The 23,100-nt window shown below is 47.5% G+C and overlaps 1 protein-coding gene across 3 annotated transcripts in view; it reads left to right on the top strand.

The window, feature by feature from the left end:
• Positions 1-22,421, top strand: part of C1QTNF12 (C1q and TNF related 12) — a 36,430-nt gene extending 14,009 nt beyond the window's left edge. The window contains exons 2-8 of one of the 3 annotated variants that reach the window (XM_019494006.2): positions 543-662; positions 1,282-1,393; positions 2,633-2,811; positions 8,621-8,729; positions 9,415-9,505; positions 18,758-18,836; positions 19,411-22,421. In XM_019494006.2, the coding sequence (XP_019349551.1) occupies positions 543-662; positions 1,282-1,393; positions 2,633-2,811; positions 8,621-8,729; positions 9,415-9,505; positions 18,758-18,836; positions 19,411-19,509 (789 nt within the window). In that variant the 3' untranslated portion in view covers positions 19,510-22,421. Of the gene's footprint in view, positions 1-542; positions 663-1,281; positions 1,394-2,629; positions 2,812-8,620; positions 8,730-9,414; positions 9,506-18,757; positions 18,837-19,410 lie in introns of all 3 variants that reach the window. The other 2 variants (XM_006277791.4, XM_019494007.2) reach the window with 2 other exon arrangements.
• Positions 22,422-23,100: the final 679 nt, after the last annotated feature.

The following is a 23,100-nucleotide window of genomic DNA, read 5'->3' on the forward strand; positions in this document are numbered from 1 at the left end:
TAGCGCTAGCATTCTCTGGGATAGATGCTCACTCGGGTCCATGTGACTTTGCCCAGTTGCCTTACCCATTGAACTGCACGACTCTGTCCCTCTGTGGCAGTCTTTGTGTTGTGCTTGACTATTACATAATGTTGTTTACCCAACATAGCAACCCTTGCTGCAGCCTGCAAGATAGGGTCTAGTTCCTGTAGTTCAGAGCCCTGTCTTCCTATGCAGTGGATGACTGCTCTGACCTCCACAGTCGCGCTCCATGTCCTTACATGACAAAAGCTACCCTTCCACACCCCAGATCCCAATCCCAACTGATCTTCATTGGAGGCTGTGCTGGCGCTTGCCATCTCTGAAGCACATGTCCCTCGGAGGTCAGCGTGTTTTGGATGGAGGGGTCTGGTTCAGATCCGTTCTGCTGCAGAGGTTCATCTGAGAGATGCCCAGACAGTGGCGAGGGCAGGGAGCGCCAGCCTTCTGTACCCAAGGTTGGGATCTTGTCAGTGGCCAAAGAGACGCAATGACGTCCCTTCTGTGTTCTTGTTTCTCTTTAGATGCTAGAATCTCCGGACCCTCGAATCACAGATCCACGGCGCACCTGGATCTCATTCGTACACCGCCCGGATGATGGCAACACCTCCAAAAGGAGATGCAAAGGGAAAGACAAGAAATTAGTAGGTTACCACTAGACTGTGATGCCAACTACTGAATATCTATGTCCCGGGCCAAAATTTTCTCTCTTGTTGGTATTGTAGAAGGTGCTTTGTGGGTGACTTGGTGCCTTCCCACCCCAGGGAGGGCTGCATTTTCCCCTGTGCTGTGTGCATATATAGTTTGTAAAGCATCTGAGGAAACTTTATGAGAAAATGTGCTATATAAATGGAGAATGAGGTACGTGTGCATGTCTGAAGCGGTGCGTGCTTGTGCATAAAGGCTGTCTAATAAAGCGGGTGTTTTTATATTCTACTTCTGTTGACAAGTATTGAAAAAAGCAGCCATTTCTTCTACTGAGTTTTTCTCCTTAACTGATAATACTAAAGTACAAAGGTGTTTTCAGTTAAACCAAGTTCTAAGTTTCTTAAAGGCTAATAATCAGTTTAGGGCCCAAGTCACACATGGTGACCAATTTCTAGGAGTACACAGTAGGTATTTCACCTTCCTGCCCTGCCTCTGTGTTCCCTCATTGCTGTTCTCCTGAGTTGCACCTAACCCACTTTGTTCAAGATGACCATCAGGTGTCAGTGCAGATGGTGGGGTCTGATCCTCATTGCTTTCTTCTGGCTCTTTCCACAGCGTGGCCTTGTTGGACCCCCAGGACCACCAGGACCCCAGGGACCTCCAGGTGCACCGGGAGCTGAAATCACCCGGGAAGTCCTGATGCAGGAGTTTAAGGAGATACTAAAAGGTAAAAACTCTTGGAGCTACACATCTCTCTGCATCTTTCTCAGATATGGCACCTACGGCCAAGTGTCATGGCAGGAGCACCTTCATTAAGGTGCAGCAAAGTGCTTATGTTGTATGTCCTTAAATCCCATTCACTTGAGTTCACAAAGCCAGTGGGGCTCTGGGTTTATGGAGATCAGTTTGCAGGCCAGAAACTTCCAGGTTCTGGGCCTAAGTGCGTTAATCTTCTCCTTCCCTCCCACCCATGGTATTAGAGGGAAGTGTGGCTTCAGGTGCAGCTGAGCTTAGCAAAATGGCATTAACAGGATTGCCAGTGATGACATCCCATGTCGGACTCGATGGGAGTCGGATTCAATGATCTGTTGAGGTCCCTTCCGACCCTGGCATCTATGCATCTCTGAACATCATGAATCTGGCCTTGCAAAATCAAGAGACTGATTTAACAATCAAGACAAGGGTAGGAAGAGTCAATGGGGGATGTTTGCTTATCTTCTGGAGCCTGTGGGGTGCACCTGGGAACCATGTTAACATTTTTTTTCCTCTGTCCTAGGAGGAATTATTGAAAAAAAGGAAGCTGAGATTCATAGGAAGTGGACTGTCAGGGGTGGGGGAGTAGGGAACTCTACTGTGAACCGGGCTAAAATCAGGATTGTTGGCCACAGCGTGTTAAGCAAAGGCTGATGTTAGACAGAGTATGGAGATCAGCTTTCCAAAATGTGGGATCTGTTAAATTGAACTGCTCTTTTTCCAGAGGAGTGGTGGGAGGGGTAGGGTGGAGTAGAAAATGGGCTCGGTCTACTCAGACTGGCTTGATTAGGGATGCCGTGTGGTCTCTTATTATTCAAGATTTGTCTTACGGTAGTGCCTAGGAGAGTCAGTCATGGGACTGGAAGCCTACTGTCCTAGACACTGAGCAGACACTGAACAAACTGGTGGTTGTTGCCCCAAAGAGCTTGCAATTAAGATGAAAGGCAACCACAGGACACAAAGAGACAGAGAGGGAAGCAGACTGAAACAATGACCTCATGTGAGACTGCACCCGTTCTCTGACCATTATGAATTTTTTTCGTATGCATCATAGCCAAGGAGCATTTTAAGGAAGGAGTTGATAGATAACACTGCGGAGGCTTTGCACTTGTATTTGACAACTATGGGCTGCTAGTGTAAAAATTACTCTGATCTAGTTGATTTAGTTTAAGTCCAAGATGGTGGTCTATACGATTTCTTTTCTTTTCAGAAGCCATAGAACGGCGGGCATCTCTGGCAATCTCGGCCCACCCCAGCCAACTGCCCCCACTGCTGCTGTCTCTGGAGGAGATCTCGCCGCACAAACGGGTGGAGGAAGCATTTCACTGCAAACTGAAAGGGCAGGTCATTGTGGACAAGAAGACCCTGGTGGAGCTTCAAAACTTCCAGTCGGTAAGCGGGTCTCGATCTGGGCTTGCGCTGGCCTGAAGAACGGATCTTTTATATGATGGCTTTTGCTTGCAGTGCTCCCATGTAGATATGTAGATCAGGATTTCTCCTGAAAGGGTCCTAGGAGCCCATGTCTCATATGCTGGGAATATGGCACTCATTGTTGGGGAAAATGTCATCACTTTATTCCATGTGGCCTCGGTTCTTTACTCGTTGAAATTTGGGGTTTTGCCCTGACTCCAAAGGAAGTGAGAGTGGGATGACCTCAGTTCAACCTCCAGTGCCAACCTCAGTCCTAAAACTCTGCTTCAATGGGACAAGGATTTAACTCTGAATCCTTTCTGCTCCATATACTAGCAAAACCACAGGCACATAGTGCTCCCACTGGACCCCAACAAGTGCAAAACGAGCCAGAATCAGGCCAGAATGAGCTCCAGCATCTGCTGGCAGCACCAGAGAGCTAACAGCCCCGGGCCAGAAAGGACTGGGACCAGAGCGGCCTTCTGGCTCCAAACCATGGTCAGCACGGTTCTGACGGTGGCATCTTTCTTACAATTCATGCTACCAGGGCTTGTCTGCACATGTGGTTACTCTGGAATAGCCCTTCCACTTCGAATACACACATCGTCCTATTCCAGAATAACTTCCATGTGTAGACGAAATGTTGGCTCAGAGGGATCTCCAGATCCCTGGCATGAATTTGTGGCTCTCACAATTAGGAGGACCCTTTCATACTGCAGTTCTGTTTATATTGCCTTATAAAGGGTTGACAAATCACTGGTATTATAAGGGCGTTCCAGACATGCTGACCGTGTCTTTCTGATGGTTAGAAATTCTTCAGTCAAAAATGTTAGAGTTGATTATAAAATGGAGTTAAAAGGTTCAAGTGAACTTGTTATACTCTATAATATTCAGATAGTAAAAGACCTATCTAACTCCTTGCTCATCCTTTGGAGGCTGTTTGTAAATTGAATTCTAATGTTCTGTTATGGGGAAGGGGCATCTAGGTGCTAATTATCTTTGCTCTGTTGGCAAGACTTGATCTGAAGACTTCAGTGAAACAGATATGCAGCTCTACATCTTTTACAAAGTTATTTTCGGAGCCTGACTGAGGACATTTAAAATCTTTTAATTGGCAATTAGTTCTCTTGCTAATCGCCAGTAGTCCTTAGTTAGAAGTGGCTGCATTTCCCTGGCATTTGCACAAAGCCCTGTCTTGGAAAGGTCCTGTTCTGCATGCCTTACTCTGCAAAGCTGTCTTACAGCTAATGGGACCCCTCAGATCTGCAGATGTTGCTAGGGACGTTGCCTGCAGACGCCGAGCAGGGTTCTCTGCGGCAGGGAATCACTGCCTACATTGTGCCAACCTGGTTAGACGGCACTGCAGGTGCTGTCTCGGGAGCAAGTTTGTACTTGAAATGCAGGCAGGGCCAAAGAGAGAGCGCCTGAGCTCCTCGTTAGGAGGGAGAATGTGAATAAAGACATCTTGGCAATCGGTGCGTGGGCTGATGCTTCCCATGCCTTGTTATCATGCCCGTCAGTCCCTTCTAATTGCTGCCGGCCCCTGCGCTGGGGCGGGAGGGCCTGGCAGGTTACCTGAACCTCTGGGTGCCAGAACTTCATTTTAGCTTTTGGACAAGAACGACCTGGTTTTAGCTTGTGCTGGTTTTAGCAGACTGTGCTTGCTGAGGCTAGGTGCTTCTGGTGGGACAAGAGCATCCTCTCTTGGGCATCCAGGGGAAGGGATGTGAATCTTCCACCTCTGGTTCAGCCGTGCTAAATCTGAAAGGGCCTGCTAGTTGGAAGTAGGGAGGGAACCAACCTAACTCCTTTCAGCTGACTTGGGGCACGGTCCAAAGCTCACCACAATCATTGGAACAACTTCCACTGGGTTTGGGGTCAGGATTTTGTTGTCCCAAAGTGTCAAGCACTGAAGTGTGGCATCTTCACTGTCCTGACCTGCGATGTATCCCAAGAGTAGCAGGGCTTTCATTCCCCTGTGAAATCCCCTCCTTCTGGGCTAGTTATTCCCTTGCCCTACCTCCCACCCTGCCTTTCTCCCTATTGCTTTAGCTGTTCTCACAAGTGTCCTTAGCATCTGAGATTAAGTGGGCAGTTTTTCTCCCCCTCCCACTGACCTGGTCCACCATGGTCCAAGCATGCTGCTGCCTCAAGCATTTACCTCTTGGACACTCGGAGTAATGGACTTTGCACAGGGAAGCTTCGATGGGCCACTGTCTCGAGAGCGCAGTGAGATTCTGGCTTTTCTCTCTGGATTGACTGATGTCCAGGGAACATGATGGGAGCGATGCCAGACCCACCAGGGCTAAGAGGCAGCCCAGGTGCTTCTTGTGATGAGCAGACCTTGGGAGTTTTCCAAGGAAGAGTCCCGGTATCTCTGTTTGGAGGTCAAGCTAAACTTCTAGATCTGGCAGCTGAATTTTAACACTGTCTGGGAGGTCAGAGGGCTCCCTATTCATTGCAGAGGCTGCCACACAGGCTGGCTTCTTGATTTTTGTTCTACCCACTGATTTAATTCAACGAGAGTTTAACTAAATCGGTGCATAAGTTTGCCAGCTCTCAGCTTTGGGGGTCCCTATCTTAAACCTTCAGTGAAGGATTCCCAGCCCCCATCAATGGGTAGAGCATGCAGCAAGGTGGGGAGGTAACCTGTGTTTGGAGAGCAAAGGAGGGCTGGGGATTTACCTGCCTCGGGGGTGCCTGTGGAAATTGCCTGAGAGCAGGTTGCCAGTGTCTTGGGGATGTTTCCCTGCAGCAGAGGAATGATTGGGGCTAGGGTCAGGCAGGGACTCCAGCAGGGAGCTCTCGTGGCTGTTGGGCTACTGGAGTACGGTGCCCAGTGATTCCTCTCCCTTCCCAGAGCCGACACTTTGCATTATTGACTTCCACTCACAGAAGAATAACAAAGGGCATGAAGAAACAGGAATGTTTTACCAGCGATAATTTACTGGTGCCTGAAATTACTTTCCACATTCAGCCGGTGGTTTTCGAATTAAGTTGCTGCTGTTAATTTAATTGCTGCAAGGAGACAGGAATGGAGGAACTCCCAGGCACTGTTCTGCTTATGCACGTGGGGCCTGGTTTTCTTGTGCCTTAGAGAGGTGTAAATCATGAATAACACAGTCAATGCCTGGCAGTATATTGGTATCAAGTTAGACAATGATCTTCCTCTCTTTTGACTCCTGCTACCTTTATCTTGTAGACTACAGCTGACAAAAGTTTGTAGCAGGGATGGCACTATACACACATGCACCCACATGCACACTGTGTGTGTGTGTGTGTGTTCATGTGCTTATTATACATTATTGCAATGGGGGCCAACCTTTTTAGCAGACATGCCACTGATTTCATTCAATGAGAATTTGACTAGATCAATGCACAAGTTTGTCAGCTCTCAGCTTTGGGGGTCTCTACCTTAAACCTTCAGTGAAAGATTCCCAGCCCCCATCAACGGGTAGAGTGTGCAGCAAGGTGGGGAGGTAACCTGTGTTTGGAGACATGCCACTAATTAGCCCCATACCCTCCCCAAGCGCTGCTCTGGTCCCCTTCCCCTGCCTGATCTGCTGCTCTGCTTTCTGCTTCCTGCCTTATCTGCTGCTCTGCTGCCTGTCCCTTTGCTGCTCTGCTGTGTGCCACATACAGAGGCCTCCCATGTCACTTGTGACACATGTACAACAGGTAGGCCACCCCTGAATTATTGTATATAATGTATACAGATAGGATATTAACAGCTGCCTGTTATATATATATGTGTGTGTGTGTGTGTATGTCTGCGTGTGTGTATACATAATAGAGTGAAGTGCATTTGAGATCTAGGAATTACAACTGGCTCGTTCTGGATGAAGGCCAAGGCTTATTTTTACTCATTTTTTTTCCCCTTGCAGTGTAGAAGCACACTGAGGAGCTTGCTTGCAGGCTGCGGGTGCCCTGCCAAGGGTTGAAAATTGCCAAGTCAACTGCATGTTTCAGTCAGCTCAGCCCTTCTACCAGACAGCACCCCCTGCAAACAAATACCAGCATGCCCAGAGATCGGCAGTCCTTATCCCTCCTAAAAGGCCAGGGCAAAGAAATTGGGCTTGAAAGTTGGCACTGCCAGGCTTTTTTGGATGGGAGGACATCCTAGATTCCTTCAGGGCCTTAAGAGACAATCCTTTGTCAGATGTCTCCTTTCTTCTCATAGCCAGAGGGGATCCAGCGATCCGGCGTCCCTGTCTCGGCCGGCGGTCTCTCTGAGAGGGTGCATCCACTCCCCTTTCTCAGAGAGGGAGGCTTCTGAGCCTGCTTGTCATGTCCACCTGCTCCCACCCCTGGGTGACAAAACCAGAAATGTGGTGGTCAAGCTGCTCCAGGCACCCTGCTGTCTCTGACTTGCTGGAGAGCAGCCGCAGGAGGCAGCCCCAGGCTGCCATGTCTCCAGGTTTGGTGCATGCAAGCAAGGAGCAGGGGCGCTTTGGGGAACCTCTCTCCTTGAGGACACCAGGGAGATGGTGTACACATACCCATGACACTGGGTCAGAGGAAGGCCTATTGAGGGAAAGATACAGGCACACTCACCACACTATTCATTTCTATCAGGGCTCCAAAGCTGTGTGTTGCATGCATCATCAGATGGAAATGTGGCATACATCAGAGGGAAATGTGGCTTCAGGTGCAGCTGAGCTTAGCAAAAAGGCATTAACAGGATTGCCAGCGACAACATCATGCATCTGGCTTGCAGCAGATGTTGTGTATGTGTGTGTGTATGCGTGCATCTGTATATGCATGGATACACATCCTCTAGTGCTGTCCTGTGTGTTAAATCAGTGCAGCGTGAACCCTGCAAGGGCATTTTATTGCTGTGTTTGTCCCAACGCACTGATATGACACAAAATGCCCTCACGGTAGAGACTGTGTCTCTGAGTAACAAGCTCTTTTGGCCCATTGAAGTTATTCCTGCTTTTCCCTAACTCTAGCCAAAACCATACTGAGCAGGCCAAAGCTAACAATAAACACACCATGCCGAGTTTATATTAGGCTAAGTCAGATAATCTGCTGCGAGTCCGACTTGAGATCGCGCCCTTGCGTGGGGAGATGCCGCGTGTCGCTTTGCTCGAGTTTTGCCTGCTGTTTTCAAAGAGAATTCATGCTTAGAGGACAGCGAAGCTAAATATAGATACAAGGATCAGCAAGATTGTGCAGGGTTGAGAAATCACACATGTCATCCTGAAGCCCGGAGTGGGTAGAAAACCTGTGGAGGCCCGTAACGTAGTCTCCACCGTGTCTGCATCGCAAAGCCAACACGCAGCTTGGCACAGGAGAGAGCCAGGACTGTAATAATAACACGAGGGCACGGCTGGTACTGACTGAAGTACTTTGGGAGGACTAGGGAGATGCAGGACTGCAATTTGAGGCATCATTGCAAAGGGGTCCCCGGAGCTGGCAGAGTCGGGGGGTAAGGCTTGAGATGCACTAGCATTGGGGGATGCTGGACCAGGGTAGCAAAGGGCTACTGATAGTCAGGACTAAGGTGCATTGGTAGACTAGGGCATGGGGCAGCTGCAGAGAACTAAGCCATGCTCTGTCTCTAATATTGGCCAGTGCTGGGAAATTGTTCCCTTTCATGGGCATTAAATCTACTCAAAAAAAGAGCTCACACATGAGATGTGTTTCCCGGGAGGTAAAAGAGGCCTTTCCTACCTCCCTATACACACTCACTCATCCACGTTCGCTTGTTCTGTCCATGATGGACAGAGATCCTGTTGTGCAGATTGCTGAGGGATTTGTTCAAGGCCTTTTGTTCTTTCCTCCACAGCCTTTGGCCAAAGGAGCCTTCCTCCGGGGATCGGGATTAAACCTGGCAACGGGGCGCTTCACAGCACCTGTGTCTGGCATCTACCAGTTTTCAGCCAATGTCCACATTGGTGAGTGTTGCTCTCTGCCGTGGCACTGTCTGATGAAGGGATGCTACTTTATGGCTCTCTGTCTTAACACTTTACTATTAGGGACTGCTGCATCGGACTTTGAAATGGCTTTTGGGCCAGGGTTAGGGCTGACTGAATTATTCATAGTGAACAAATTTCTTGGTTGACTTCAGAGATCAAAATGTTCATAAACAGATCACAATGTTGACTCACATATTTGTTAGTTGGAATTTGTTGGCAGGCGATCGGCGGGAATATGTTGCAGCCTTGGAAGTGCTTGGGATCTGCTCTCTGAGAACTGCAGCATAAATCTGCTATTTGAGCAGCACGAGGCCTCTCTTCTACAGCATGAACTTTGTGTCTTCATCAACAAATCTCGGTTACGAGCCCTGAATTCCCTTCCCAAACACATTCCTATGTGGGAAAACGTGCCCTCTGCGAATGATTAACGAAAGTGGGGGGAGACAAGGGGGGAAATAGCTGCAAATTGAGCTGAAAGGCAAGGTGATTCAGAACCCGCAGACCTATACGCTTTGTGATTTTTCCTCCTGTTTGGCCCTCCCTGACATAGCCTGTTTCAATCAACCCCCAGAAGTGTGTTTCACTGATGGAGCCATGAGGGGCAGGTTGATCGTATGTCGTGCTTCAGTGTGAGTTTATTTTTATGGTTTGCTTCTTTTCCAAGACCACAGTGAGCTGAAGAGTAAAGTGCAGCTCCGAGCCAGAGACAACGTCCGTGTGCTGATTTGCATCGAGTCCCTCTGTCACCGATACACGTGAGTCACAGCAGTCTTACCAACCTATGTGGCATGAGCAGCTGCTTGCTCAGTCGCTTAGTGGATGCCCTGCATCACCTCTGTACGTGGTGGACACTCGCACAACTTTTGAATTCAATAAGAGGCAGTGGGATGCAAACGTACTATTATCTCTGCCCTTCCTTCGTGCCATTAGGGTTCAAGGCTAACCTGCGCTCTGACAATGCAGGTTCGGCAGGAGGCTCGGGGCTTGGATCCACTCCTCTTCATTCCACCAAAGTCGATAGTTATGTTCTTTATGTGTGGTCTGTATTTTATCCTTGGGTTTTTCCTAGGTTTGCATCTAGGCAAATAGTTTAACTCTGCAGGCTCGAGGTCCTGCTTTGCACGGGGAGGAAGAACAATATTTCTCTGCTTCACTACAGAGCGGCGAGCTGTAATTGTCTAGTTAATGAATGAGACTGCTAGGAAGCTCGGAACAAAATCCTGGCCTCATTTAAGTCTGTCAGAGTTTGCCATTCACTTTAATAGGATCGGGCTTTATTATTCTAATTATTATGTGAGATGACCTCAGAGAACTCCTTAGTTCAAACCCTCCTCGACAGGAATCCACTTCCCTGAGCTGCTCAGCCACACTTATTATAATTGATTTCCTTTGCACAAGTCCTTGGGCTGAGCCAGCAAAGGAAACTACTCTTCCCCTTACCCCTAAAGCACCTGGTCCCTCTTGAGATCTGGGAGGATGTCCATCCATGTGGAGTTGCCTGATGGCTGAACCTGATCCGTTCCAGGCAGACTTTTATTCTTGGTTGCTGCTTTCATGAAATTCACTGCGAAATGTTTCAGACCCTTATTTAAAAAAAACCCAAGAGGGACATTTGTCTTGAATCTAATAAAAGACAAGACTGGAAACTTAACAGGGTGCTTCTGCACAGATCCATTTAGCAAGTGGACGTTGTAATATATTTTGCACTTGCCTATGCAAAGCAGCAGCTTTACTGCCCAACCGGATGAGGTCGTGGATAGAAAATGCTGCCTTTAGTACCATGTGGCTGGCTCACTATGACTAAGATGTGCATTATCGAAGCTTGAAAACTAGCTCGCCGGCCTCGCTTAGGCAGGAAGGCTACACAACTCTAGGCCTCTGGACCCCTGCTGCAGAGAGGCAGAGTAAACCCATCAGGCTTACTGTTAATTTTATAGTACCAGAGTTGCCATTTTTGCAAAAGCTCAGTAAATCCACAGCCACCCAGTCATTTCTGCCCCAAATGCAGAAAGCCCTATCATTTGAGCTGAGGGAGTGCCTTTGTTAGCAGTGTGAGGTCTGTGACATGCAGTCAGGCACTACTGAGTCCATCCAGCCTTCAGCAATAAGAACTCGAACCCCTTCAGCCATTGAGCCACGAGCTGGTAACTATAGAAGGCTTTTATCTTCTTCGAACCAGTCATGGGGTCCAAGAGCCGTGCTCTTCTGGGGTGAGTTACCTAAGAGACCATGTGAATATACGCTCTGGTTAGCACATTTTGTTGGCTTTCCTTCTTGTTTTTGGGAAACGTATTCTCAAAACTGATCATCAAACAGAGCTGGTTTTCTTTTTCCTCAATGACATTTTACCAGCTGTAGGAAGCCTTTCTGCTGTCCCATAATCGCCACACTAATGTACCTTTCCTCACAAAAAAAAGATTTTTTCTGGTTGTGTTGCTCAGAAACTTTTGTCCTGTTGAATTTCAGTGACCGGAATAGACCAGTAAATTGAAATCTTGCGTTTTGAACTTGAAGACCTACCACTTAAGTGTGACTGATTTAAGTGCTGGTCAGCACAAGGGCGATCTGTGCTGTACTTATGCTCCATTATGAGCACTGACTGTCTGCTGAAGGGTAAATCTGACATGCATCTAATCTGCTGCAATGCAAACAGAGGTCATATGCTTGACACAGGAGCCCCCGGATGCATTCTGCAGCTCATGTTATGTAGAAAGCTGGACGGGTGATGGTCATGGCTTCTTCTCCCTTGAAAATTTTCAAGTCTTGGATGATCAGCTGGCCTGAAGGAATTCTTCTTCTTCTTCCCCCACCATACACAGCATGGCACAGTTGGATATGTCCATTTATCAGTATAACATAGACTTACCCTACTGGCTGACGTGCAGGGAGTCTACCCATCGCAGCACGGAGTGAAGCACAGGCTGGATTAATACTTGGGTGTTTCTCTGTGCCGATGCTCCATGCCTGGCACTGCCAGCAGTGCCGCACCCAGCTCATTCAGGCATGCTGACACTCTGCTACAGCTGTGGCATTGACTGCAGTGAAGGTATCTACCATAGGTCTTCAGGCATTTGGCACTCCTGGAGGCAGGTTGGTGAGTTTGAAGGACTAGTGGTTTCAGCTTGTCTGGGAAACTTTGTGGACTTAACTTCATCAACCAGGAACTCTCTGTCCAAGGAAGTGGGGAGGGAACAGGACCTTGCTTAGAAAGAAACCTCTGGTCCTTGAGCTTTGTGTGAGTCTTGCTGTGAGCCCCGACTCCTTGGGAATGAACGGTGCTATCTACTGGGTGTAAATAATCTGTACCTAGAGAGAGATAGAGTCATGGTCCCACAGGGGCCAGAATCGAACTTGGTGGACGGGGCTGAGTTGAGAGAGCAGTACAGAAGTGTCAGAAAGGAAAGACTGAATCTTTCATTTTGTTTCCAGGAGGAAAGAACAAGAATGTGGTTCGGAAATACAGGAGCTGTTGTGGCTTTTACAAGTTTTATTAGCTGTGAATGGAGTTTCTCCCTTGCCCTGACTTCAGACAGCCCACACCCATCAACTGCTTCCTCTGCTTAATAATATAAGAGCCCTGCTAAATCCCGGAGATGTACAAGTTGTCATTATGGCAACCTTTCCGACCCAGCGGCCTATCAATCTTCCTGAGGAGAGGCTCCCACAAACCCACCCCTTAGATGTCACTGCAGAGAGATATCAACATGTTAATTCAGCATTGGGCGGATTAAGTTAGCTTGGTGTTTGTTATTTCAGCTGCAACCCATCTGGCTGGAGCTTAGCATCTCGGTGATACTGCCCTCCAAAACGCTGAGCTGATTGGGAGAGGGGATCGGGATGATAGCCACCGCTAAGTCTAGTTTTTGACTAAAGTATGCTGATACTGCTACCCGTACTAGAAACCCAGAGGTTCCCGGCTGGAGGGTCTTGCTTTTCTGCTTAGCATCACACCGATCACTCTAGGTCTGAATGGCATGGACTGTGGGGACATGGGCTGTAGTGTGGGGCATGGCCCTCTCTCTTCTGTGTCTGTATTCATAGATTACTTCCCCGTCTTTGTAGTGTCAGGGCAAGGGCCCTTGGTCTCCTAGACTGTTGCCTGGGGTATGTTATAGCATGTTCTAGCTGCTTTGGATATTGTTCCTTGTAGTTTTTCTTGTGGGTGTGAAGTGTTGATTTGGGAACTTTCTTGCATTAATGGTCACCTGTGAATGCAACCATTGGGATTGATAGCCTGTGAAATAAGGCATTGCTATGTAGATGGATGGTCTGCGATTCCTGGTGCTAAATGTGCCAAGAACTATAAGGCTCTTTCATGGGCATCACCTGGTGCCCATGAAATCTGTGAAAAGGCTGCTCATCACTCCATGATGGCATCTATAAATCACAGTGAGCATTTGAGTTCAAGGCACAGGTTATTGAGTTCATTGGCCTCTTAGAGTTTGGGGCATTCAGGAGAGGCATCAAGGCAGCGCTGTGCCGTTACCAAGTTTGTTCTGAATGCAGCAGTCCTAGCAGGGAAGTGGTATAGCCATGTTAGCATGGCACTGGGTCTGGAATAATTAGGCCATCCATGTCGACTTTGGTATGAGAACTAGCTCATACACAGCTAGCTCAGGGGGGCTCTGCATGGCACGGCATGGAGCCACGTTATTTCTCAAGGGAGAGAAGGAAAAGCCATGAAAGTACAAGACTACAGGGAAACTTTCCAAAGGCATCTGAGCAGCTTAGGAGCCTGCAGCCCATATTCTAAACTGACTTTGGCACGGAGGAATCTGAGTTTCGCTGAGAGTCGCTGGGCTCCTAAGAATGTGGAAAACAGGATGCCTGACCCTTGAGGCAGAAACACAGTGGAGGTGGGGTGGGGGGATTGCAGGAACGATGCATTGAGGAAGCAGCACCTTTGCCTTGTACGCTAGAGCAGGCCCCGTGTCTGGCAGCTAAGGGACAGCAGAGGTTCAAGTGACCTTGAGGTATGCCTGCACTGCACCCACAGGCGTGACTCTAGCATAGGCAAGTCCACCCCATCTAGTTATTATGGTTACTAGTGTAGGGCACTCAGACTTCAGTGCAAGCTAACAACCTAAGTACATGCCCACCACCCTCAATGGGCTGCAGTCCACGCTGCCAGGTCTTCCCCATGCTAGGCAGATTAAGCCTGCCTGGGGTTTCCTGCCTGTTTGACTGCAGTGTAGACCAACGCTTTGGGTCTAGAGGGGCAAGCTCAGCCCTCATCAGCTTTTCCTAGCTCGTGCAGGCCCGGCGTTTCCCCCAGCAGAGGGCGGTGCTGCTCACGTATAGCAGCCAGCTCCTTGTCGGAGAACTCCCGGAGGAACCATCGGGACGAAGACGATCCGTCCCTCCTGCCCTGCGCACCAGCCAGGATAGAGCAAGCCGGAGCAAGGCCCACCACCGAAAATATGTCCATGAACCAGCTTTACAGGCGTGACCTCAGCCCACAAAACCCATTAAATGCTAGCCTCTCCACCCGCCGCTTGTCCCCGCTCGGCAATGCGGGGCGTCCCCGGTGGAATCGACCTCGCCGCAGCCGTCCTAAATGCGAGACTTTTATTGGAGGAAAGGGATTGAAATAAGACCTTGCACAATAAATACCATGTCTCGATCTTATGTTTCATTGGCATGTGGAAAAGACTCAGTCGGTGCCAAAATACCCATTAGTAACCAGGGTAATGGGCAGTGCCAGGTGCCCGTTGACCTGTGGGGAACAGGAGAAACTTGCTGGACAAAAAAGCTGGCACCCACTTGGTTTTGCCGACTCCTTTTTATACTGTTGGTGCCCAGTGAAGCGAGAGCTCGATGAGACTAGCTGTGGGGAACTGAAGAGGTACACATGTCTCCTTCGCATTTTTGCTGCCTTAGGATAGTCTCACTGGTCGCCTTCCATTCCTGGTCCTTGCTATGTGGGACCAGGTCGAATCGAACATCTGGGTAAGCTCCCTTCCTGCAGTATATCTCTGCCGTCCTGCACCAAACCTCTGTCATCTTCACAGTCTTGTCCTTCCTGATTTCCCTGGGAACGGGTTGGAGATTGTTGGCCCTGGGACTCTGGTTGGCAGAGCCTGCCAGATGCATCATGTCTATCATACTTTTGGGATGTGGAAAAATGTTCCCAGTGGAAGAAGCTGGTCATTTTTAGTGAAGACCTTAGCCACTGTGGGTCAATGGCAGAGGTTTTCAAAATCACCTGAGGGATTTGAAAATCATAGGCTATTCATATAGCTTGCCAAGGAAAACGGGCTGTTTTTATTTTCAGCCAAGGGCCATCTTGTTCCCCTGATTTTCTTCATTAGTAGCACAGCCGAAAAACTGCGTTCCATTCTGTAGTGCAAACAGCGCTTACGTTGACTTCCTAATCCTGCTAAAGCTGTAGACGGTTTTGTGGAAGGGCATTTCAGGTTTGCAGAAAGTAACTACCTAGGTAGGAATGAGAGGGGCTGTTCTGGCAGTCCTTCTGGGGGGAGACTTTATAAAAAATGCACGCTGTTCCTCCTTCCTTATGATTCACTATCAGCAAACTATTTTCTGGGTTGTTTTGAAGTTGGGCTCTCGTTCCTCAGAAGCACATTTTTAACTTGTAAGGCCCTTGATGCCATTACAGCTTGGCTTGGGACGTGTTTATTTAAAAGTCCTAATATTTTTAGAGCTGTAGGCACTTGGGTCTGATTGTCACTTCATGCCTCTAGGAGAGGAGAAGAGAGAGAAACCATTTGTAAAAATAAAGAGAGCTGGGTGCGGGGAGATTTCCTCCTTTAGCAAATCCTCCAAACTCCCCACTGCTTTGCTGAAGGCACTTCAGGGAAAACGAAGTGCTTTTCATCAGGGACCAGCAGAGACTCCCTAGGCCCGACTGCACCCAGAAGTTTGCTGAGAACTTTTTTTCCACCTATTCAGTTGGTCTAACAAAAGATATCACATCTACCCAAAGGACCTTGCCTGCCTTTCATCAGGGAAGTTCTTTCATCTCAATCAAAGAAGAGATGGGAAGTTCTGTCTGTCTGTCTGTCTCCCCACCCGACAGCTTAAACCAGGCTAGGAGCAACAGTACTGAAAAATGGCTGCTAACCCCACGTCTTTTCTGCTACGGCTGTAACCTGTCTTCCTTGTTTTCATGAGCACAGGGCTAAGATCTAAGCTAAAGCAGACTGTGGACTGACCTGTTCCCCACCGACTAGGAGCTGCTCTATGGGTTATCAGTAGCGCTGTAACTGCCTCCCTGGGTCCGCTGGAGTTGTCTTCAGCCAGACAGGTGCAGTCAGAGGCCTTGATCCTGCGAAAGGGTCCATTTAAACGGAGCATCTCCCACACATGCAGGCCCGCTGAGGCCGGCAGGATTCTCTGCGTGGTATAACGGTCTGCCCCGTGCATCCTTTCTGCGGGACTGGAGCCATCATAAGGCCAGGGACTCTAGCATCATGTAGCAGCGGCCACGGCCTCTACCATGTCCTTGCTCAGTCAAAACTAGTTTAAGAAGTAGCTTGATTCAATTAAGCTCCCTTAGGTCAGTCTTCATGAGGAAACATGTCTACATTGGCTGTCCAATGTGTCTGCATTGGCTGTCCATGTCTACATTGGCTGTCCAATGTGTCTACATTGGCTGCCCATATCTACATTGGCTGTTGATGGTCTTATGGGGCTAACTAGGGTGTCCTGTGAGTTCAACAGTCATAGTGGCTAAGCACAGTCCATACTTGCTTTTGACAGGCATTGCTCTTGCTTTCTTAGGGTGGGTGAGGACCTTACAGGTCCTTGGGTGGTGGGAGGAAGGGCGGAGGGGCAGGGAGCCTGCCTGGACAGGTGTGCTGTTGGCACCGGCTGCACTGCGATAGGAGCCGGTGGAATTTGCTGGGGATGCCTATATGCACAGTCATTAGTTTTAGGGAGCTGAAAAAGCCCTTGGGGCTTTCGGCTGAGGCTGGGAGTGAGAGGTTGAAGGAGACGGTGAAAGAGAGATTAACGATGGGAAGTCCCCACCCAGGCTGGGCTTTGGGCAGGATATGACACATGTATTCGGCTTCTCAGTTCACGCTTGGTGCCAAGTGGTTTGTTCTCTATGGGCCAAATAGTCCCCCCACGCAAGTTATTTCCATGCAAGGGGGCTGGAAACTCTACATGTTTGCACTTGTTGTGTGTTTCTTCACAATCCTTCCATGGAAGGGAGATAGGGTGGGGTTGGTTTCCCAGGGGAAGAGGCTAGAGGTAGTACCTGTTGACACGATAGATCTTGGAGGATCCCAGTCAGACAAAAGCCCTGGGCCTTTATACAGCGTTCTTCCTCTTTAGCATGCTGTTGGCTTGGAGCTCTTTCCCAGTGGCTTGACCTGATGGTCACTGCCCTACCAGCTCCATTTTTTTTGCAGAGACAGAGCATCTCCCTTGCTTCACATCCTGCCAGTCTTGGCTCCTTGCCCCTGAGGATGGCCTCTGCAGGGTAGGAGAGGAGACGGGAACCTTGCGAGAGCCCCCAGTTAGGTTTTGGCTGCGTGGAGCGCCAGGGGTGAGCTGCCCCATGAAAACGATTTTCTGCTGCATTTGAAATGACCCTGAATAAATACAGTAGAGCATTTGCTTGACCAAAATTTGGGTAAGAGAAGAAGAGGCAAAGAATAGGGTCGGGTTAGAGGATGCCACAAGATGTGAAGCATTTTAGAAAATACAAGGAAGATGGAATGAAAAAAAAATTAGGCTATCAGGTGCCTAGAGTACATTTAGTGGTTTGATGCTAGGCAAGGCTAATTCTAGATAAGATATAACTCAGATCTGGAATAAAAATAGGTATATGAATATTCATTAGAATAACACCTATTAGAAATGCTTAAATAAGTATCTCCATACAGCTACATATCTAGATATTGATATAGATCTATATAGATATCTTTATCTATATCTAAATATATAGATATAGAGAGAATATATATAGATAGATTTTTTTTAACTTACTTAGATTTTTACTGCCTGACTCAATATACAAAAAATTACTGAGTTAATCTCAGTTTAATCTCAGAAATATGGTTCATTCTGAATAGCTCATCTGTAGGTGCACTAAGATCAATGCTCTTTTAAAACTTAATTTGAAACCTAGGTGAGAAGGCCTTTTCCTTAGTTAGAGGCTCTGACTATTAGAGGCATTTTTTTTTTTCAACTTTAGGAGTTAGAGAAATGAATTAAAAACCCTCTTAAATGTTACCAAGGCTGTTATTTCTTTGGATAAATGTACATTTTATACATTTTAATCATTTGCTTGATATGCCTCATCTGTACTGTTTAGTCATTTATGTCTTTTCCGTATTATATTATTGAATTTGCTATTAAAAATTAGGTAACATTATGTTTGTATTTAATTTTGGTAGAGCTGGCTCTTCAAACCTTTCCTGGTTCTCAGACTATATCTGAGGGTCAACGCACTTCTTCCTAACAAATTGTGGCATGATGTGCAGAAATGCAATTGAAAAAAAGACATAGAGCTGGCTATTTGGAGAGCGGCTACTGTGCACCGACTACTAGATCTGAATACTCTGGGGGCATCCTTTGAAATCTGGGATTAGTGTGATTTATAATTGCGAGAAAAATGTACTGAAAGCAGAGGCCTGGCTTTCGGCAGAGTTGAGCACCCACTTAAAGTCAGTGGGAGCTGTGGGAATTCAGGTCCTCTAAAAATGCAGGTCTTTTTCGTTCTGCTCTTGCTTTTTATGCATGTTCTGGTAAAACCTTATAGGCCTTCTAGGAGTTTTTTGGACAGTAGATTTCCCTAGGGATGGAGTATCCCATAGCTGTCACTGCAGGGGTTTGTACAGCTTCCTCTGAAGCACCTGCTACTGACCGCTGCCAGAGCCAGTTGAGTGGACTAGATGAGCCAACATGGCCATGTTTATGGTGACACCGGGACATCCCAAGAGCAGAAATGCTCTGTGAGAAAGGAAGGCTACAAAGCAATCTGGTGACTTGCTGCTTTAATGCTTCTGTTCTGTTTTTCTCTCCCCTCTGTGTAGGTCTTTGGAGGTTATTGCTGGCCTGGAAAGTAACAGCAAAATCTTCACAGTCTACGTGCATGGGTTGCTGCAGCTACAGGTAAGGATTTGGCATGGAAATTGCAGCGAAGGCACCATTGAGGCCCCCTGAGATTGAATGATTTGCCTAAGGTGACAAAGGGGTAGGGGAGGGGTCTGTGTTAAGGCTGCAAACACAAATCAGATCTCTTGGCTCCTAGTCTTCAGGTTCATCCACCAAAATTCATCTTCCTTTGATGACGTGAAAATAACAACTCAGTATTTTGCACTGAGAACACGTCATCCTCATGTGGACAGCACACCGAAGAGATGGGAAAGCATCATTAATGATCTCCATCTCACAGAAGGGAAACTGAGGCACAGAGAATCATATGTGTAAGGAGGGAAGACAGCGCTTGACTGCTCTGACCCCTTGAGCAGTTCTCCCTCTTCCATCACCAGGCCCTCTCAAGACAAAGACACAACATGGCAGTGAAAAATCCCATCTCCTGCAGCCGCAGTATCTTACATGACTGATCCCTCTGGGGAGGGATCCCCATGTTCAGCCTGGCCCTACTCCTGCTGCAGTTCACCCTCCTTTTTACACTGGGCATCCCTGTCAAATTCCTTTCTCTCCTTCTGTTTTGCATGTGCAGGCTGGACAATACACCTCCATATTTGTGGATAACAGTGCGGGAGCTCCTGTCTCCATTCAGAATGGATCCGATTTCATGGGGATGTTCATGGGTGCATAACCTGGATAGGCTGCCCGGGGTTAGGGGAACAAAGATGAATGGAGGAGCCTCACAACGTATATTGGAGTGAAGAAACCTTTCCTTTGCCCCTCATCAACTGCTTCTTGTTAGCCTTCCTTTGCAACACAGCAAAGTAAGCAGCCTTTTTCCCTTTGCCGACACTACAACTTGCTTTTCAGAGGTGGCCACTTTTCCACATTCAGATCAGTTCTGCCTAAAGTATCCTTCAGTCGTTATTAGCAAAGAGAAGTAACTGTATATTATTGAAATGGTCTGTGCTTCACTCAAAGCTCACTGCACAATACACCAAGGTCTGGAAGTGCTGCATTGTAAATGGTTGTCTAATACACCAGCTCTTGTATCCAGCATGTCTCTGGTATAGATGGGTTTGGCTTGAGTTCCTTTGCAAATTAACTGACAAAGCAGACGTAAAAGAATGGATGTATTCTGTGTGTTTGGGAGGAAGGAACTGGGACTTTGCCAGCAAACTCTACTCATGTCATGCCTGAGAGGAGGTGAAAATCCCATCTCCTGTTGGATAACTGATCCGCGGCCTGTCGACTGCTTTATCTAATACCATGCTCAAGCGACGCTCAGTGTAATTGCAGGAGCCAGAGGACTGAAGCCACACCATTCCTTTGTGTTCAAGTAGTTCCTTAATCTCTTGATGAAGCTGAATATTTTGTGTTGGCTACAGGGTTATATTTTTCTACTAGGGTAAGACAGACAAGCAACAACAGTTCTAGCCAACTCTCCGCTTCCCTTATTCTTATGTTTTAGTAAGATTATATGTATGTATTTTTGGTCACATCATATATCCAGTATTCCCTCGGGCACCCCACAGCAAGTTGTAAATGTCAGACGTGCGGCGCTAGTGCCAATAGGTCTGGCAAAGTTCGGGGAACAGCGGCACCAGACCGACAATGAGAGCGCTGTCATCTTTTTATGGTGTGAGCTTGGCAATGGAAGAGCTGAAAGTATGAATAATAACATGGGGTGAAAGTCACTTCTGTATAAAGGATGTTGCACCTTATCCCCACGTGATGGTCTTAAATGATGCAAAACTCTCTTGGATGTCACCCTGAAAACACTGAGCAGGTCCAGACTTCTGCAGACCCAATAAAATAGGTGGTTTAGTGGGTGCTACCAGTCCCAAATTCACCCCAAGATGTGCAATTCTGACCCAAGCGGAGGTGTTGGGAGCTGTGGCTTCAGTGGGATCAGAATTTGAATCAGGATCTGCAGATTCAAATAGCCTTTGAGGCACATTGTATGGATCCTCGGTGTTAAATTCAGCCACCATAGATAGGATTTGGATGTTTCGTAATGCAACCACATCAGAAACCCTGCCTTGCAGGATGATGCTAAAAAGACACTGGTAAGGCAAAAAAGGAATTGAGAGTACTTTTAAACTGATGAGGAAAATTCAACAGATCCAAAATGGGTGGGTTTTCTGTGTGTGTGTGTATGTGTGTGTGTGTTGTCTTTTTCTAATCAGCCATGCTGTCTCTTCGCAATACAAGCTAAGGGCCCTCGTACACCATTTTTATGGGACCTATGCAAACCTGGTCCTCAGATGGATTTATAGAAAAGGACAATCAATATGCCTGGGTATTCAGTGTTCGAGATATGCTTGTCTTGAGTATTGTGAACAAAGATGTTGAAGTTAAAGCACTGGGGAGAGTAGACGGTTTTAAACCAGAAATTGCTACCTTCATTTCAGCTCATTCTAAACACATGGAGAAAAACAGCAAGATGGGAGCAAAAAGCTATTTGCAGTTTGCTAAGAATGTATTAAAATAGTATTGATTGGAAAAACTGGCCCTTTTTGTTCTCCTAAATGCAATAAACTTATTCAGCGTTGATGGATCAGTCCTAGATTCATAGAATCATAGAAATGAGGGTGGGAAAGAACTTCAGGAGGTCACATCTAGTCCAACCCCCTGCTCAAAGCAGGACCAGCCCCAACTACATCATCCCAGCCACGGCTTTGTCTAGCTGGGTCTTAAAAATCTCCAAGGATGGAGACTCCACAACATCTCTGGGTAACCTGGTCCAGCGCTCGACTACCCTCCTAGTGAGAAAGTTCTTCCTAATAGCCTACCTAAATTTCTCTTGCTGCGACTTGAGCCCATTGCTCCTTGTTCGGTCATCTGTCACCACCGAGAACAGCCCAGCTCCATCCTCTTTGGACCCCCCCTTCAGGGAGTTGAAGGTTGCTATGAAATCCCTCCTTAGTCTTCTTTTCTGCAGACTAAATAAGCCCAGTTCCCTCAGCCTCTTCTCACAAGTCAAGTCCCCAGCCCTCTAACCATTTTTGTTGCCCTCCGCTGGACTGTCTCCTATTCCCTACAGACTAGTGTGACCGTCGAGCATCCAGCAGCAGTACCAAGGTATGTATTACACTGAGTTAGCTACCCACTGCATCATATATACTAATGTCTCCCATGGAAGCTTTTGACTAGTGTGCTTGGTTGCTGGAATCAGGCAACCAGTGGTGGCCCACCCACTAATGGAAATGAATCCCCAGCTACCAAAGGGAAGAGGCAGTAGCCACAGGTTACGGTTTCTGGTCTCAAGAGAGCACATGCACGCACGCACATAAACGCACTCGGTTGTCAGCTAAATCCAAGCAGTGAAAACTGACCATTCACATTGGGTTGTTACAGAGTAGATGTAGCCAGGACGAGTAGCTTATAACCCAACATATATTTCTATACCATTTTATATTGTGTGAATATTTGTACTATACGGGGCTGTTTCATGCATGTCTTGCAGCGACATAATCACAGAGTGTTGTGCCACTCAACGTGTATTGTTATACGTATGGATTTTTGAACAAAGTTTCACTGTTCTTGGCAAATTGGAGTTGAAATATTTATTTTATCATAGAACTAAACCAGTTGTCTGACTCTGCCTTGTTTTTGTGTGTGTCTTTGAGCGACTGCTTTCTCCCACTCATAAACTCCCTCGGTTGGATCTGCACCATACGAGGTACCTGGAAGGACACAACCGTCCTTGTTGTTATTTGTATTAGCATCATGCCTGAAAGACCCAGCCATGATCATTGCCGCCATTGAGCTAAATGCTGCATAAACATGGAGCAAAATACAGCTCCCTCTCTGAAAACGCTCTAGACTAGGAGCCAGGCCCTATCTCACTGCCCAGCTATGTAAGTGGTACCCAGGCATCTCAGTGGGATCCTATTCTGCCCTGCCTGAGACCCTGAGAAACCATTAGTGCAACAGGCAAGTGAGATAGATCTCCTCCTCCACCTCATCCCTTTGAGAGACTTAGTCATAGGCTTGTTATAAAAATTGGTGCTTCACCCACTCTAAAAGGACTCCCCTTCACTGCCCAGTAGGATCTGGCACTTGCTAGATATAGGGGTGCAGTTGCACAGGAAGGGACCTTCCCAAATTCATGCAGGACGTCATCGTTAGAGCCAGGTACAGAACATAGGCCTCTTGTCTTTGGGTCTGGTGCTCTATTGACTACACAACACTGCCTCTCCAACATGGCCAACAAACAAATGTGCAGTGGCATACTCTTGGTGCAGAGAAATGGGTCACATTAAGGGTCCCCACACTA

This window comes from Alligator mississippiensis, chromosome 13 (genome assembly GCF_030867095.1).
Source record: "Alligator mississippiensis isolate rAllMis1 chromosome 13, rAllMis1, whole genome shotgun sequence".
In the NCBI taxonomy this organism is placed as follows: domain Eukaryota; kingdom Metazoa; phylum Chordata; order Crocodylia; family Alligatoridae; genus Alligator; species Alligator mississippiensis.